Consider the following 13,388-nt stretch of genomic DNA (forward strand, 5'->3'; position numbering starts at 1 on the left):
CCGGGCTTGATTCTTCCATTTCCAGCGTAGCAGGCAGAAACGTGCGGTGTGATTGTGTCTTCTTTTTTACAACGTCCAAGGAACAGGGCAGCTTCGTAACAAATTTACGATCTATTTTCAATTACGTAGGTCTGGTTGTAAGAAATGAATGTGTCTGCAGACGATATAACTTCAAGTTTCTTAATATGACGTCATACGCATAACTTGATCTTATTCTCAAGGTACAAGATTTTTTGTATTTTTTTTAAAGTGCTTATTACTTTCTCGTATATACAGAGTATAGAGAAAGTATTGTTATCGTGCAAAAAAAAATAATAATCGAGATTTTCATAAATCTCTACGTTTTACACCTCCCTGAGTCGGAAAAACATTGTTTTGCAATTTTATCCGTATGTTTCTCTGTGTGTATGTATGTGTGTGTGTGTGTGTATGTTTGTCTGTGAACACGATAACTTGAGTACCGTTACAGCTAGGTTGATGAAATTTCATATATAAGTATTGTATCAAATTTGTAGTTCTGTATCAACTTTTGAGCGATCTCCGGTAACCGGAAGTGAAATTTATTCTACTTTTGGTTTTTCAATCACCTATAACTAATTCCCTGCCTTCAGTCAAATTTTGAGTAATTTCCGTTTAAACGTAAGTAGTAATTTATGCTATAACTGATTACTCAACAAATGCATTTGAATTTATAAGTACTAATAATATTCCGCACTATTATTCACATATTGTTTGACGTTCATTTGCTGCGCAACTGTTTTCTACGAGATTCTATTCTATTTTTAAAAAGTTTAATTAGTGTTATATAAGAATATTCGAGAAAGTTTAGGGGAGATCACTCCCGGTCTATTTTTAAAAAAAGTGTTCATTTATTTTTGTTTCAAAGTCTGCAGGAAATAAGTTAAAATAGGTAAGCAAGTGTCTTAGAAGTAACGACAATCTATTTTTAGCAGGGGTTTTGGGTTTAAGACAACACGGTTGAGTTGCGTGCCAGATTTCTGTATTTGATTCGCATGACGAGGGTGTTTAGACAAAGCCGCAGTCACGCCTCATTGAACACCAAGTTGTTTTGCTTGCGGAGTCGATGGATGATTGACAGGCCGATCTCGCGCCCCGGCCCGTGTCTAAGGACGTGGAAATCTCGCGGGTTCTCGTTGTAACGAGATTGACCTGAAGTCACGTGATCGGTGAAATAAATTTAGACGTCCTACTTAGGCGACTAATACAATGATAAATGATAAACTTGTCAATGTGACAGTTTTTACCAACCAGAGATTCTATTTTGGCGACTAATACAATGATGTAATGATAAACTTGTCAATGTTTTAGTTTGCCAACAAGTATAATCGAGAATGGTTATAAAACAACAAATATGGCGTTATATATGCGTGCGTTGTGTTGTAACTAGCAGAAAAACCTATATGTTGACAGGCATAACGAATGTTTAATTCTGGAAGTATAATTTTATTTCCCTTTTCCCTGAGAATATCACTCTTCTTAGCTTATGATGTGAATAGTATTTTTGTGGCTGTTCAATGAACTAACGCTTCACTCTATGGTTCTATCACTCGACCACTCATTACCTTAATACTCTACACAGCGATCTACCTGTATTCTTACCTGGCAGGGCTATTGTTTCATGCAGGTGTATGAAGAAGCCATTATACCTGCACTTAACGACGTGTTTCATCTTTGTTCTTAAGAAACGCAAATACCTGTAATGACTTGTTTTATCCAGGTGGTATTTCCTCATTTAAACAACCGTGTTATTAGTTTAGTAACGGATGCAGGGATGTATAAACATAAATATTAGAGCTCAATGTATAAGGTTACTATGTTTATAACGAGATAAACATAAACATTATATGTGAATAGCCAGTCTCAGTTGCTATGTTCACAACGGTAGAGAAAGTAAAAAACCACTAAAACACAAATCTTTAAAGTACGAATTCAATAAAACGTGAAAAATAAAATCAGCGAAATTCGAGAGAACTTAACCTAAAGGTCAGTGAATGCCAAAAAAGTCCATCTGTTTTTACAAAAACAATTTTTCTCTCTCCCTTTCTCCCCCCCCCCCCCTCCCCGCCCACCCTCCCACCACAACTCCTTCCCCAGGAGATTGTTTTTGACGCTCGGGACAAATGTCTATTTTTAGACGACTAATGCAAATATTTCATAAACTCGGGTGACCTTGAGGAATTGTTAGGTGCTAGACAAATCAGACGAGACGAAGATTCCAGACAGACGGATGGGACGGGAATCACGTGGACTCAGCCAGCGGACTAAGTGTGGTCACGTGTTTAGCTGGTTCACGTGAGAGCGAGACAGTTGGCTGTTTTAGATGTAGACTTAAGACGGTAAGATTGTAACATGGGGCTAATTGGTTGATGGCGTTGGTGTAGATTAAGGCTACAGGATTAGTGGATTAAGGCTACAGGTTTTAGGCTTTGGTGTGGATTAAGGCTACAGGTTTAGTGGATTAAGGCTACAGGTTTAGTGGATTAAGGCTACAGGTTTAGTGGATTAAGGCTACAGGTTTAGTGGATTAAGGCTACAAGTTTAGTGGATTAAGGCTACAGGTTTAGTGGATTAAGGCTACAGGTTTAGTGGATTAAGGCTACAGGTTTAGCGGATTAAGGCTACAGGTTTAGTGGATTATGGCTACAGGTTTAGTGGATTATGGCTACAGGTTTAGCGGATTAAGGCTACAGGTTTAGTGGATTAAGGCTACAGGTTTAGTGGATTAAGGCTACAGGTTTAGTGGATTAAGGCTACAGGTTTAGTGGATTAAGGCTACAGGTTTAGTGGATTAAGGCTACAGGTTTAGTGGATTAAGGCTACAGGTTTAGTGGATTAAGGCTACAGGTTTAGTGGATTAAGGCTACAGGTTTAGTGGATTAAGGCTACAGGTTTAGTGGATTAAGGCTACAGGTTTAGCGGATTAAGGCTACAGGTTTAGTGGATTATGGCTACAGGTTTAGTGGATTATGGCTACAGGTTTAGCGGATTAAGGCTACAGGTTTAGTGGATTAAGGCTACAGGTTTAGTGGATTAAGGCTACAGGTTTAGTGGATTAAGGCTACAGGTTTAGTGGATTAAGGCTACAGGTTTAGTGGATTAAGGCTACAGGTTTAGTGGATTAAGGCTACATGTTTAGTGGATTAAGGCTACAGGTTTAGTGGATTAAGGCTACAGGTTTAGTGGATTAAGGCTACAGGTTTAGGCTTTGGTCGATTTTTAAGGCTACAGACTTTAGACTTTGGTAGGGTTTAATGCTACAGACTTTAGACTTAAATGGACTGTAGGTGTTAGAGATAGGTTGTGGGTTTCGGACAGGAGGAGCAGGTTTATACATGGTTTTTAGCTTTCAGATATTGGATGTAGGTTTTAGACATGGGAGTAGGTTTTTGACATATGTTGTAGGTTTTAGGCATAGGTTTTTTGACATAAGGATAAAGATGGGTTGTAGGTTTCAGGAATAGGTTGTAGGTTTAGTCACGGGGTGTAGATTTTAGGTATTGAGTGTAATTTTCAGAAGTAGGTTGTAGGTTTTAGACAGAGGTTGTATAATTAAGACGTTGGGTTAAAAGTTAAATGTGATATTCTCTGCGACTTATGACTAACACAATTGGTATGTGGTATCTATGGATACTATACCTGTGTAACTTGTTTATCTATTTGACTGTATCAATTTTTTGTGTTACCTTCCAACCCCTGCATATCAAGCTTAACTATTTCACCTGTGTGATAACTTTGGTACCTGCATGATAAGCTTTTCCACCTGTATCACAACATGTATCTCACCTGCAGGTAAAACCTGTAATATTACCCCGGGGGTTCCCCTATTATCAGGTACCTGCTGACTAAGCTGAATCGGACCACCAATCGATGTATTATTTCAAGACATTAAATGAGACGTAGAATTAGTTCTCTCCCCTGAACTGAGGAAATTGCGATCACCCAACCGAGACGCGATTAAGAAAATCACTTCGCGTGCGAGAAAATAAAATGGGGGATAAAAAAATGTCTTGCACCGCTGACGTTTGATGTCTGTGGAGGTTGGCGAGGGAAATAATTTAATGGGGTATTTTATAAACAATCTTAGGGAGTTGCGTCCCCTACTTTCGCGCCGCTGGAACAAAAGACAAAGGGAGGGAAGCAATTGCGACAAGAAAACTGGCCGCAAGTAGTTCTAAAGAAAGCAAAGTCGTGTATGTGAGAAAACGTGGTTGTATTGTAGACCTAGCAGTCAATATCATAAATAATTGAGGGCTCATACGTAATGTATTATATTGTTTTTACTTTAACTACATTTATTTATTAGAAATGGTATGAACTTGGGCAGATTAATTGATGGATATTTATGGTACTGTATAAATGTGTGGATTAGTGGATGGATATTAATAATTACTGTAGGAACATATGGATAAGTAGATGGATATTTATGTTTACTATATATATATAATTATATATATATATATATATATATATATATATATATATAGTAAACATAAATATCCATTTACTAATCAATACGTTCCTTCAATAATTATAAATATCCATTAACTATATATATATATATATATATATATATATATATATATATATATATATATATATATATATATATATATATATATACATATATATATATATCTAAGTTTCTGTTTTATTGGATGTATATTTATGTTTACTCTATGAATGTGTTTATAAGTGGATGAATATTTATTTTATACAACATAGGCATATGACTTTTACTTATGTAACTAAATCGGTAGGGGTTGTATATAATTAAATCAATTTGATACTTAGCTAAAACTGATTTTCCAATAATAGACGACGTTTCTAAATCTGATTATTTTAATGCTCTAGTAATACTACACCTGCATAAAATAGCTTTACTTCCTCTGTAATACTAACTGTAATTACAGATGAAGAAGGGGGGGGGGGGCAGCTAGAGAGATGTTTATTTATGGCGGACAGAAAGAGAGATGTTTATTTCGACGGGAGTCTCAGGTTATTTTAACTGGAGGAATCGGAACTAGGACATGGAGGTAAATATTCATGTGACCTGTCTGTCAAAGTGCAGATGAAGTAGAGTTCTCCTGATACTTCGATCTCAAAATATGAATGTATTTGTGTTTAGAAAAATATACAGCATGATTTTTCTTAACTTGAGTCAGGTACCCAACGAAGCTGAGTAGACTCAAGCACAAATAAACCGGGAAGTGAACGCATTATATCCGGGTGTGTTTGACAGGTTTATAAGCACTTCATCGAAAAAAACAGAACGTTAGTTTGGTATGTAAACACTTCCATTACTTTTTTCATGAGAATAAGTAACAGGTAAGTCAAGTGTTAAAAGTATGAAAAGATAAACAACAGGTATGAGTTAGGTATCGATGGGGTGATTTCCTGCTCTATAAATGTACCAGTCAAGATGACATGAATTTTTGCTCTAAAACGGTATCAGTCGGGAATCAAAGGCATGATGTCCTGTTCTATAAATGTACCAGTCAAGATGACATGAATTCTTGCTCTAAAACGGTATCAGTCAGGAATCAAAGGCATGATGTTATGCTCTATAAAGGCATCAGTCAGGTATTCAAGTCATGATACAAAGACAGGCTGTTTAAACTGAACAGAGCGTGGATCTGAGTCCATACCTCACACGACCACAAGACTACTCACGCGCGCACTAGACTAGTGTGAGCAAGAATTTAACCACATAGAGCGGAACGTCTTTTATTTAACTCACGCCCCAATGACCGTTATTTGCCTTCATCAGCGCACGTGCCTTCATTAACCCACATCACGTAACGAAGATTGTGACGTGTCACATTGATTGGAATAATTTCTCACCCAATCAACTGGAACCATGCGCAACTAATTATCTTTAAGACACAGACCAGAACATAAATTAGATGCTGCTTGTAATAGGCATGCATCTGACATGTCATGTCACTTAATGATTGACACGACAAACTGCAATTGACGTCTGCACAGGTAAGTTGTCGGTCAAAGATTGAACATAACTGTAACGTTTAAAAGGTCATATATTTTCAAGGCACACTTTAGGTAGAGAGACTATAGTATACATCTGCGTTGTACAGAACAGAATTCATGAATGAAATATTTCAGGGCGAAAATAGTGTACGGACAGATCCTAATGTATGTAAAGCGGGCAGATCTCAATCTATGTGTAGCAAGCCCTAACCACAAACCCTAACCACAAACCCTAACCACAAGCCCTAACCACAAACCCTAGCCACAAACCCTAACCACAAACCCTAACCACAAGCCCTAACCACAAACCACATACCCTAACCACAAACCCTAACCACAAACCCCAAACACAAACCCTAACCGCAAACCCTAACCACAAACCCTAACCACAAACCCTAACCACAAACCATAACCATAAACCCTAACCACAAACTCTTACCACAAACCCTAACCACAAACCCTAACCACAAACCCTAACCACAAACCCTAAACACAAACCCTAAACACAAACCCTAACCACAAACCCTAACCACAAACCCTAACCACAAACCTTAACCACAAACCCTAGCCCTAACGCTAGCCCTAACAGTAACCATAACCATGAGCTTTGACTCTCTCCCAACCCTAACATCAACATTAGCATCTATTGTCCTATTGATGCTTTTTTTTAATACCCCAAAATCCTCTCAGTTCGAAAATAAGTTTTCAAATATGTTATTAGTACAGTTAGCATCTAAACTTGAAATGTAAGAATGTCGTATCATTTGTTTTAATTCCCTAAAACCACCAAATGTACTATTAGTACAGCGAATATCTAAACTTGAAATGTAAGAATTACGTATTTTTATGTCGTAATTCCCTAGAACCATCAACTGAAACAGTGCACAACTTGATAACTTTAACTTTGAGCTACTGCTCTCTGGAGATTTAAAACTAATGTGAAACATTTCTTTTCTTGCTTTAAACGTCCGCTTCTTCCCATCCTAGTAAGCCTTTACGCCCACCTATTAAAGTGTACAGTAATTGTTCGAGTTATCTCATGCGCCATTATTCAGCAATAAAACAACGTAGACAGACCTCAACGATCCAGTCAATAGACCTAATGAACAGCATTTAACATTAGAAACTCTTAACTTTAATGCAACTGTGTTCTAGTGATATCTGACGTTGTTCAAGCGATTGTGATTGTATACGGAAAATTTGTTAGGATCTGTGATGTTGGTTTTAGAGCCTACGATGTTCAGCTTTATGATGTGTAGTATGGTCTGTATAGATTTTAGAGCCAGTGGTTTAGTGTTTTAAAGACCTGAGATATAGCCCTTTTCAAGACCTAGGATATATACATTTTGTAGGTCTTTGGTAGAATAAAGTGATCAACTGTCCTAGTTACTTTACTATACAGTACAGTGCTAGGTATTCTGTTAGTATAAAAAAGCAATCAAATGTACCGTGAACCATTCGGGGGTGGTGTTTAATAATTAAATTAAATTAAAATATGATTCCCATACACCATCACTACACACCACACACACTATATATATAAATATATATGTATACCTTGTTTGCAGGTAAAACATTTTTACATGTAAAAAATGAGATGTATGTGTTCACTGTGTCAATGGTAACTTTTTATTCGTGTGGTAACATGGAGCTGGTCGACTGTATCGATGCTGGTCATTAATGACTTAGTATCGATGTAACATTATTGACTAAGTACTGATGCTGGTCATTACTGAATAAGTAGCGATACTGGTCATTATTGACTGAGTATCGATGCTAGGCATTATTGACTGCTAGTTTGTGTTCTACGGACAAAATGCCACAGCCAGTGTAGAAGGCTTGTTCTGTAATCGGTATCGAATCTTGAAACTATCGATCCCACCCTAATCAGTGTTAACGAAAACCTGGGTGATTGAAAGCAAAACTCGAGATTTCGGTCGAAAAAAATAACCTTGCCACAGGCTGTTACATAGCCACAACATATAAAATATTCTTTTACCTGTCTTCACCCAACCTATTCTCTTAGCTAACAAACACACACTCAAATATATATACCTTTATATTAATGGCGGTACTCATATCTATATACATAGTTTTATATATATATATATATATATATATATATATATATATATATATATATATATATATATATATATACATATATATATATATATATATATATACATATATATATATATATATATATATATATATATATATATATATATATATATATATATATATATATATATATATATATATATATATATATATATATGAGCAGAGAATATGAGTAAAGAGGAAAAAAGAGTCACTGGTCTAAGAGAGTATTGTATATGTACTCACCTTCATGCTCGTGAATGGTCCCAAACGCCATAGAGAAGATAGAGAGGGTTGTGATGAAAATAACGACGAATGTATCCATTGTGTGGGATTCATCAAGTTGTTGGCTAACGCAATCCAGCGAATGGGAGAAAATTGAACATTATCAAAAGTGAATTATTCCGTTTGCCCTGGGATTTCAAGACGAGGTCACGTCGTATGTTGGTGTCTTGATGTTTTATCTATGTTGTGAGTTTGTAAGCAGACGGTAGCTTTAAGGCTCCTTACATCTCAAGTTTTGCTTTGTCCTTGTTCTTGTTTTGTTTGTAGCTATGTTCTTTCAACAAGATTATACTTAGATCTTGTTGTTTAATGAAATTCCCAAAACTGATCACTCTAGATCAAATTTATTTAAGATTTTTTTTATGAGTATAACAAGTGAATCGATATGTATATGTAAGAATTTAGTAAGCACTTTACATACAAGCAGTATGTCTGTAAGCACTTTGACGAGATATATAACTCTGCCCAATGTAAGATGACTTGCTGTATGAACCGAGACAGTGTCTATGTGAACACTTAGACAGTGTCTATGTCAACACTGATACAAAACTGAGACACATGTCTATGCAACGACCCTGTTTACCCTAGTCACAAAATTCTCAATCCGCTAATCTTAACAGCCACAGTATACTTTCAAATTAATCCACAAGAAATATCACAATTTTCACACAGCCGTAGCTGTTAATCCCAGCTTTTAGCACACAGCTCCAGCTACGAAGGTATCACATGAAAGTTTCCCACAGATTTGTTTACCTACTGTTTACCAATCTCAACTCTCCTGAAAAAAGTTAACACGAGTAGTTGACCAACTGTTAACAGTTCATATTATTAAAATTACTTACCGAAAACTAGATGTTAAGCTTTGCTTAAACTAACTCAATTTTTTACTCAAGTTTTTTTTTAACTCAAGATATCTTAACTTTGAAAATACACATAGAACAATTCTAAATTGACATTACTTATTTAACATTAATAAAACTTTTAAAAGTAAGTGAAATTTCATTAACTACTGTCTGATAATTTTTTTTATACAAGATAAACAAAATGTAAATACCGCATTAATTAAATTCTATATTTTTAAATTAAATAAATTATACTTACAAATTAGATAAAAAATCGATTTTTAATTACGCTACGTAATTAGCAAGTGATATGCCTCGGTTGATTTATTTCAACCATGCGTTTAAAATTTGACGGAGTTCGCTCCCATGTTGGTCCGTGTTTTACTGAGGGATTTCAACAGGACGATAGGCCACAGAAGAGTCATAACCACTGCACGCCGCCCTCTCCCCCGGTAGTTACTCACCGCTCGCAGGCCGGCATGAGTGATACTCACGCGGTGAAATAGTTCGCTTGACAAGATTTCGCACGCGCGAAGTGAGAGCCTCGCGCAATAAAAAGCGGGTTGTCGTCGTCCCCTCCCCCCCCCCCCCAGTCCCGTCATGCACTAGCATCTCGCAATTTTCTCGGTTCCTTTAGAATCTCACTGGGACCCGTCAATTTTGTCATGGCTTCGTGGAGCTTATCAAATCTTAAGATAACGGGGGAACAACGCGAGAAAATGCGAGATCTACACGGTTTGAACTTGTTGACTCCAAGGTCAATTAAGGAATTATTTTAATCAATGAGATGGGTATTTTTAGTTAATTAATTAAAGGGGAGAAATGTGTATGTTGGTGGCGTCTAGGATAGCTGGAAATAGTTACTGTCAATAGAAGATGCAGCTGTGCGTATATTGGCACACATGACATGTACATTGTCACTGGTTTGACATCTTTGGAATGTCACTAGCTGTCATGATGTAATATTTCTCTAGATAAAATGACACTTAGCATGTCACAAACAGATCTAATGTAAGATCCCACTAGATAAAAAATGGCATGTAATATGTCGCGAGCGGACATGAATGTAATATGTCACCAGCACACATAACATCTAATATGTCACCAGCACACATAACATCTAATATGTCACCAGCACACATAACATCTAATATGTCACCAGCACACATAACATCTAATATGTCACCAGCACACATAACATCTAATATGTCACCAGCACACATAACATCTAATATGTCACCAGCACACATAACATCTAATATGTCACCAGCACACATAACATCTAATATGTCACTAGCAGACATAACATCTAATATGTCACCAGCACACATAACATCTAATATGTCACTAGCAGACATAACATGTAATATGTCACTAGCAGACATAACATCTAATATGTCACTAGCAGACATGACATCTAATATGTCACTAGCAGACATAACATCTAATATGTCACTAGCAGACATGACATCTAATATGTCACTAGCAGACATAACATCTAATATGTCACTAGCAGACATAACATCTAATATGTCACTAGCAGACATGACATCTAATATGTCACTAGCAGACATAACATCTAATATGTCACTAGCAGACATGACATCTAATATGTCACTAGCAGACATAACATCTAATATGTCACTAGCAGACATAACATCTAATATGTCACTAGCAGACATAACATCTGATGCCACACTCTCTCTTACTAGAGTTGTACTACATCCATTGACACCAGCTAATACCGCACTATTCTGTATTCTGAATCACAACCCGTACCAATACTCCTACCCTTCTCAAACCCTGCGTATTTTATAGCTCACTCTTTTCTTTTCAATATTTCCCCCAATATTTAGCACACACAAGCTTACTATTGTCTATGTGTCAGTACCTTCACTAACATCAACACTGTTCATCTGACATCTGTTACCCCCCCCCCCCCCACCAGTCAACCCCCCCCCCCCCCGCCTAACCCTGTGTACTGTCAATACCTAGTCTGACATCTCCTGTCCTTCTGACATCTGTTAACCCCCCCCCCCACCCCCACCCCCCACCAGTCAACCTTCCCCCCCCACCCCACCTTGTTTACTGTCAGTATACTGACAACTTCAACTCCTGTCATTACTGACATCTGTTAACCCCCCACCATCCCACCAGTCAACCCCCACCCCACCCTGTATACTGTCAGTACCTAGTCTAACAACTTCAACTCCTGTCATTACTGACATATGTTAACCCCCCCCCCCCCCACCCCACCCTGTATACTGTCATTACTGACATCTCCAGCACTGTAAAAAATTTCACCGTGAAATCACGGTAAATTACTGGCAGCTCAGTTGCCAGTAATTTACCATAAAAATACGGTACCTTACCGTGATTTAAAAAACGGTAACGCGTTTTTTACCGTTTTTAATCAGTATTTTACCGTGAAATCAGGATATGGTAAAAAATTTTACCGTTTAATTTACAACAATTTACCGTTTTTATACTGTTATTTACCTTGAGATCACAATATGGTAACAAATTTTACCGTTTTATTTACAGTAGCTTACCTTAAATTTACGGGTATTTAGCAGACATTAAGAAAGGTTACCGTGAAACCGAATAAGTTCAGTTTATTTATGGTATCTTACCTAAATTTTACAATAATAGACTGTAACGAAAATTTGTTACCGTCTTATAATATACAACATATGACATTCAAACGAGTTTTTTAAATACCGTTAACCCAAAACGGTACAAGTTTTTACAATTGAAGCCTATTTTCAGCAAGACTCTGTTAAATTACTATTATTTGTAAAGACACTTTCTAGCATGAAAATGTACAGATTTATAAAAATAAGTCTCATTAAATGAATTTATTTTTAAATTATGCTATTAATATATCAACATTTAGTAAAGACAACAAGCCAATGGTTCATTCACCTATTGTAGAAACAACTAATAAACACAGCAAGACAATATAAAATATAAAAAAGAACCAAGTAAGAGATGTATGAACAAAACCATTTTTTAATATCAATAGATCTAAAGCAATAATAATAAAAATATGTCATAAAATGGTGCAAATAGTTGACTTATCAGGAACTAGCAACAAAATCAGTTAACTTCAAATGAAAAACATAAAAAAGGGGAGTAAGGTATATGTGGAACAAGTCCTAAAAAATAACCTCATCATCAATATTCTACAGAAGTTATGCAATACTTGGTAATATATAATTAACCAATGCCATTGACGAAAAAGTTATATAAATTTTGTTACAACATTTGGGAAATAAGAAAAGTCTATAAAACTTTTAAAAAAAGAGAAAGTGATCAATTTACTCATAATATAACAAATAAGACATGAACATTTTTTAAAAGTGACAGATCAAATCTAAAAAAGGCCCTACTTTATTAAATAAAAAAAGCAAGTAAAGTTACTTTTCATTCAGAAATAAATAAATGTCAAATAAAGTTATATCTGTATTAAAAAAACTTGCAGTTACTTATTCAATTTTAAAAAATCATTAAAGACAGATAAAAAACCCACCAAGTTCTTACATATTTACTAATAAATGAAAGAAATCAACAGCACTAAATCAATGCATCTTTAAAGAAACTGACTTGATTATAAACTTTCTTTTTAAACATGTATTTTTGTATATATATATATCATTAGTTTGAACTCCTGCTAAGAGTAAAACAATACACATTACATTTGTCAGTATTTAAAAATTAACCAGAAAGAAAGTAGTACCCTTCAATAAAATGCACAAACATCATGTTACAGACAATAATTACCTAATGCCTATGATGAGATTTTTTAATTTTTGTTACAAAATAAGAATAATAGGACAAAAATTTATACAACTGAGAACTTATTAGAGGAATAATTAATTTACTCATAATATAGGCATATATCATAAACAAGACACACAAAATTTGATAGATCATATTTAAAATACTTATTTCAAAAGTTAGCAAAGAAAGTTTCTTTTAAATCAGAAATGTCAAATAAGTTATATCAGTGTTTGTCAATTAGTACAAAAAAGTAAACATATTTACACAAAAAACGGTACTCTTCAATCATAATGATAATAGACCATTAATTCCAAACAATGAATCTAAAGTCCCCACTCAAAATCTGTTACCATCTTTATTGAAGTGTGT

The 13,388-nt window shown here is 35.6% G+C and overlaps 1 protein-coding gene across 2 annotated transcripts in view; it reads right to left on the bottom strand.

The window, feature by feature from the left end:
• LOC131946550 (leucine-rich repeats and immunoglobulin-like domains protein 1) overlaps positions 1-8,751 on the bottom strand; it is a 186,316-nt gene extending 177,565 nt beyond the window's left edge. For both annotated transcript variants that reach the window (XM_059307400.1, XM_059307399.1), the window contains exon 1: positions 8,356-8,751. In XM_059307400.1, the coding sequence (XP_059163383.1) occupies positions 8,356-8,434 (79 nt within the window). In that variant the 5' untranslated portion in view covers positions 8,435-8,751. The remainder of the gene's footprint in view (positions 1-8,355) is intronic.
• Between the last annotated feature and the right edge of the window lie 4,637 nt (positions 8,752-13,388).

The sequence above is a fragment of the Physella acuta genome, unplaced genomic scaffold (assembly GCF_028476545.2).
Source record: "Physella acuta isolate Inbredline_101_S28 unplaced genomic scaffold, ASM2847654v3 ptg000562l, whole genome shotgun sequence".
NCBI classification, from domain to species: Eukaryota; Metazoa; Mollusca; class Gastropoda; family Physidae; genus Physella; species Physella acuta.